Source organism: Haliotis rubra, unplaced genomic scaffold (assembly GCF_003918875.1).
Source record: "Haliotis rubra isolate DU_JTF1 unplaced genomic scaffold, ASM391887v1 Scf11, whole genome shotgun sequence".
NCBI lineage: Eukaryota > Metazoa > Mollusca > Gastropoda > Lepetellida > Haliotidae > Haliotis > Haliotis rubra.
In genome coordinates, this window is record NW_025765003.1 from 998994 (window position 1) to 1004993 (window position 6000).

The 6000-nt window shown below is 38.7% G+C and overlaps 1 protein-coding gene across 1 annotated transcript; it reads left to right on the plus strand.

The window, feature by feature from the left end:
• Nucleotides 1-2555: 2555 nt before the first annotated feature.
• On the plus strand, nt 2556-4035 carry LOC124285626 (32 kDa beta-galactoside-binding lectin-like). Its single transcript, XM_046721890.1, has 3 exons — nt 2556-2633; nt 2891-3089; nt 3362-4035. Exons 1-3 carry the CDS (start codon nt 2587-2589, stop codon nt 3476-3478), a joined length of 363 nt encoding a protein of 120 aa, XP_046577846.1. The 5' UTR covers nt 2556-2586; the 3' UTR covers nt 3479-4035.
• The last annotated feature ends 1965 nt before the right edge of the window (nt 4036-6000 follow it).

Below are 6000 nucleotides of genomic sequence, written 5' to 3' on the forward strand. Positions count from 1 at the left end.
TTGTTTTACTAATTTTAGGAATCACGAAGTTAGTCAGTGGTGACAGCTGTTTGGACGTAGAATGTCTGATGTCCTCAGCATGTCTGTCCTTTGGATTAGACAAGAAAACGCGCACCTGCCTACTATACAGTAACAGTAGTAATATTGCTAACGTTGTTGACAGAAGGGGATTTCTTTTCAGTGATATTCAACACTGGCCAAAGGTTGGTGTTCACAGTAGATGTTTTTCTTTTATTTCAGGCCTTCTTGTTTAAGGGCGTTATGTTGTTGCCATGCTGCAAACCCCATGTTACCTCAGTGGCTTCTGAATGTCTGGCATATTTATCTTTTTAAACGTTTTCTAGTTTCTTGAAGGTATAAACATTAAGTCATTCTTTTGATAAAATCGGTACAAATGTCAAGTGTTCTAAATTTATCTTGTGTAGAGGTACAAGTAGAATCTTCTTAAAGCCTCAAGACCAAGAAAAAACCCACCTAAAGGAAATCTAAAGTCTTTCATGCAGGAAACTGATGCACAGTTACATCGTTAAATGTTAAATTATTCCAGAGCTTACCATTAACCCAGGAGATTAGAAATAGCGAGTAAAACAAACCACAGTAGAGCTGAAAACGCCACAGCTTATGGATTTTCTATCTGCATTGGACGTTTTAGTCATTGTCCATAACAGTGACGCCAAAAGTTTTGGAGGACAAGGGGAGCAATGGCTAAGATGCCTGGCTAGTGATCCAGCATGCTTGAGGTGTCGGGATCGAGCCCACATGTGACTGGGTGTGAAAACCTTGGAGTCAACTTTGTGTGCAGACTCTTTCAGTGTTGTCATAACCCCTAATGTACTGTGATGAAATCGTAAGGCATCATTTTATTCCATACATGAACCATCAGAACGTCAGTATCAGCCTGACAATGCCCGACCGCATACAAGAATAACCAGATATTTTCTTGCTCAGCACAACGTTCAGGTTCTTGAATGGCCCTCCCGATAACCAGAAATGAACCCAGTTGAACATTTGTGGGACGAACTGGATCGAAGTGTAATACAGCGTAATCCTTAGCCGCAGACCTTAGCTGCTTTGTTTTTTGCTTTGCTTTTCATAGACATTTCATCCGGAATCCAATCTATGGGACGCCGATGCCAGGCAGCCATTGATGCTGATGGTGGTCACACAAGACATTGACTGCTCCGTGACCTTGACCTTTCTGCGCGCCATTTGTTACGTCCCACCTCTACTTCAGTTGAACAATGCATGTTTAACAGTGTTTTCTTTATCACTGTCCTGTATCACTCAATCCTACATGCATAAATATATGGCGAATTTCAGCTATGAGTTTCTTTTTTTTTTAGAAGTATATTTTGTGTATGGATTCTTTTGTTCCTAGTCTCTCTCTGGCCGATGCGCTCAACAGATATGTCCCACCAACAACCGCTGTGAAGTTACTCGACTTGGTCTTGCAAGGTGTGTTCCAGGTAACCAATGTTCTTCCAGTGCCTCAAATACATTTAACATACATTCCGATGCATATAGGAGAATAGTTTGGCAAAGTTTCAGTTGGCATTACTGTACATGATTTAAACTGATTGCCTTGTTGCGTTCCCGATAAATTGACATAAGTAAGTTAAATTTTGTGCAATTTAACGACATTTTAGACAAGCAATTGCTGAGGCAACACACAGATGCAGTGTAAAGACATCGAACATGAGTAGAATGGTAAAGCTGCTATGTTTCATCGAAACAAAGGTGTAAGCGTGAACATCTCCTTGTGCTGTTCTGCGCCGGTTTAACATTCTTGGAGTGTAAACTTTGGAATGCTATTTGAATCATTTACTTCAGAACGTGGTGTTTTGCTGCCTTGATTTCTAGTCAAGCTGATATATTAGGTGGAATACATGCATGCTGAGAGGATGTATTTCCCAAAACACGACTGTTGACATATTGACTTAGATTCATAGTTTAAATCGATGTGACATTTTGTGTGAAGAGTTCAAGGGTTGTGGTGAACCCCGGAAGTGAATGGCGCCAACACCACGTATGACGGTCACTACCAGGGAGCGGTGGCGACCTACTTCTGTGACCCTGACTACAGAACCTGCCACAACAATGTCACCAGCACCTGTCAGTCATCTGGAGCGTGGGAGAGTTTAGCCGGTCTTTGTGGACAGTTCAGGTGGCACGATCCGGTAAGATGTTATTTTGGTCGGTCTGTTTAAGGATCTTGCACAGACGTGGTACGCCTTTCACACAGGCACTAAACACCACCAACCCTGCCACCTCCTAGTGCGGATTCCTTGTTAGACTGGTACCCAGCAACATATAACTGATCTTTAGTGGGTGCCTTGGATTTTCTTGTCTAAACACAACACGTAGGTTTAGATATCAGTATGATTTCTATTTTCCAGGTCAAGTAATTCCGATAATCTTTGACAAAATATATCGAATATATTTAATATAATTGAATCAGGGTTAGTCCCCCACAAGTAATCTTACACAACAAAATCACATCTGTCCATGTGAAACAGTGAATTATGAAATGTGCTGGTATACATGCTGCAGATTAAAGGCGTGTATTCAATTCCGTGTGGCCCATCAATGAAGTTCCAGTTGATAATGAATGGGGCAGGGACAGAAGCTACAAGGTAAAGATTGATGACACTTGGAATTAAATGATAAAATAATTAAATGATTAAATAATTAACATATTTAGTTATATTTCAACTGTGGTCTGTAAATTTGACCGAAACCGAACGTAAGGCTATCATAAATACATGAACATTTGTGTTTATGGACATTGCTGAACAATTTCCTGCTTGATCATGAACGAAATGTGTTATATTAAGTTGTTGAACTAGTGTACAAATATGAACTGTTTCATTTCTTTTATCATTCATTGCAGATGGAGTATCAGGATTGAGAAACAAGCCGACAAATTATTCTTCTTAGAGCTTCGCTTAGGCTACAATACGATCAGCAACGTGATCGTTATCAACACAGTGAAAGATGGTGTTTGGGGGACAGAGGAGCGTTTCGATCTAGCAATGGCTGTTGGAAAAACAATGGAGATTCAAATAACCCTCCAAGATGGAGTATACGAGGTATGTATGGAATGTAAATGACAAACATAAAGGATATGTACATGGTTAAAATAAAACTTAAAGGTCTAGAGGATTTACACATGGAATGTAAATTGCAAACCGGTTTATTAGGGTATGTATATCAGTGAAAGTAACCCGAGAACAATATGGAATGCACCACAGTTCCATTTGATATTCCAGTGCGTGACAATTTGTAATTATTGTACGTTGTATATTGGGTGCTTGGGTAAAGCATTCACACTAAAATAAGGTAATGGTCGTTTTTTTTCCAGTTAGTAATCGATGGTGCCATCATTCACCACTTCACGGAGAGAGACCCTGGAGCAAAGCCTGACCACTTTGCATTTTTGGGTGACGTCTCTGTTAGTATGATGAAGTGGATGTCTTAACCGAACGACTCAAGAGCAACAGGTGGTTTTCATAACTTTGGTGCCTTTGGCCAACAGAGATGTTTTCTTGTCTCATATGAGACAGTGATTGTATTGCAAACACCAAGGTTGAATGAGTTTATACTCTTAACTTAATGACTCGATTTGAGAATTCATTGTTTGTCAAAGAGTTATGTGAGTGAGTGAGTTAAGATTTTAAGTCACGTCGACAGTATTTGAGCAAAATTGTGACTAAAGCAAGCAGTAGATTCACAATAAATAAAGTTAAAATATAAAAACATTAACAGTAAAATAAAGTAAGGGCCGGTTTATTCCAGTTAGTAAGTAATGGTGCCAGCACTCACAACCTCACCGCGAGAGAGCCTGGGGCAAAGCCTGACCACCTTTCATTTTGGGGCGATGTTTCTGTTAGTATGATGGAGTGGATGTCTTAACCGGAAAACCCGAGAGCAACAGGTGGTCTTCATAACTTTCATGACTTAGGCCAATGATGTCTCTTGTCTCACACAATACAGTGATTTTATTACTACATGTAACACCAAGGTTTAATTTAAACATCAACTTTTTGACTCGATATAATTGTTTGTCAAAGGGTCATGAGAATAACAAAATGGGCATTACAACAAACGTAACATGAAGTTATTTGACGGCCGCAGGACTATTTGTAGTCGTTCTGTTAAATGTCTGTGGGCACATAGTGTTTTATTAGTAATTGTAACGGAAACTCGTGGATTTTAATTTTTGTTTCAGACGATTGATTTTTTTGATGTATGTGTTTGACATATGATGTGTTGTTATTTTTCGCTTCTGTTTATGACGAAACTCCTAAAATGATAAAGTGTGTTGGAAAACTTTGTCAGGGTAATGAAACGGAGACGCAGAATAGTTTTTTTCCCCAAAGGGATACAAATGTGCACGGGAGATAACCCAATACGAAGCAAAAACAAAAGTGTAACATTGTGTTGTGTTTTCCTCTATATATACCTGTGGTCATACATGTATAACGATCTATGTACCTTTGCAATAGCTATTTGCAATAGCTCTGATACGATATCAGTCTGGTTAGATATATTAGACTGAGAACTCTGAAATGTACTTCAAGGTGTCACAACCGCATCGGCCTTACTAACACAACTTACTTGAGAAGAATTTAGGAGTAATGTAAAGGAAGGATAAGAATATATGGATGAAGAACTTCTTGATCACAATAGGAGCAACTTTCCGGTTCTAACACCGTTATTATTCAAGCGATGAGTATTGACTGAGAGGCATGATGAGTTGATGTACTTGATCTCCATGTTGGTGAGTATGTTGATCGTTGAGATTGTCACGTCCATGCCTCTCAATCTGTGCATAACTTGCTTGATGACAGTGTTAGAACCTACACCTGAACGTCGTTCCTGTTGTAATAAAGAATTTGTTCATCCATATATACTTATTCTACCTTTCCAGCATTTTGTAACCCAGAATATGATGAAACGTTCGTGAGCAGTTATATTATATATAAGGGCCGCACTTTTCCTCCGTTATCTCACGTTACAAGAATACCATCAGTTCTGTGCAGATCACTTTCACCCTAGATTCTCAGCCTAGGTCCATTTTGGAAGCTTGACCACTCTTGCAGTAAGGTGAATATTATCATCACTGTGTTTATTATTATAGTCAGTGCTTTATTATGTAATATTGCCACTTGATTTGTAATGCCACTAAATATGTACTGTCACTCTATTTTGAACTGCAGTTGTTTTTCCTTTGAAGTGATTTGTAGAGATGTGTAAATTTAGTTACTCTCAAAGTACAGTTGTCAGTTATATTACATTTCATCGTTGTGTCGTAGTTTCACATCAAATTCTTTCACGGACTGATTTGTGTTCAACTTATTGGTATCGACACGTAAAGAGATGAAAGGGTAATTGTGCAGACAAGTTCTACTGCTGTCTGCTATTGTCTGTGACACTTCATTTGTTTTGAAACATTTTTGGATGTTTAGAGTATTATGTTATTCCAAGAACATGCATTTTGCTAAACTTTGTTTTCAACAAGTCGTATTTGGTCTGCTTTATTTTAAATGAGAATTTGTCTTGAACACAATTGCTTTTCCCCTTACGGCCATCTAGGAAGTTATTGTGTGTCGGGTGGCTGAATTCAACTTTCAGACCTATCAGAAGGTAACTGTAAAAATGCATTTCCCTCTTGAGTTCATTATATTAGAAGCTTGGAAAAGTTGCCTCTTTTTTCATTGAGAAATGCATGTGTGTGTAATGGTTTATTGGTTCATCTGCCGTTCAGACATTCGAGAGCAACACGTGATCTTCATAACTTTGATGACCAAGGCCAACAGAGATGTTTTCTTGTCTCATATGGGACAATGATTGTATTACTAACACTAATGTTGAATGAGTTTATACTCTTAAACACCTTCCATAAGGCTTTATAGGAGAAACTAGGCAGAACATATAGTCATTTCACGACCACAGGACTATCTGTAGTCGTTCTGTTAAATGTCAGTGGGCTTATTTCGT

What these genes read in the sequence shown, in the direction of transcription:
- LOC124285626 (XM_046721890.1), top strand. Translation starts at nt 2,587, where the DNA reads ATGAAGTTCCAGTTGATAATGAATGGGGCAGGGACAGAAGCTACAAG. An exon ending in GCAGGGACAGAAGCTACAAG is followed by an intron (nt 2,634 to 2,890) that starts GTAAAGATTGAT and finishes CATTCATTGCAG; the next exon opens with ATGGAGTATCAGGATTGAGA. An exon ending in TCCAAGATGGAGTATACGAG is followed by an intron (nt 3,090 to 3,361) that starts GTATGTATGGAA and finishes TTTTTTTTCCAG; the next exon opens with TTAGTAATCGATGGTGCCAT.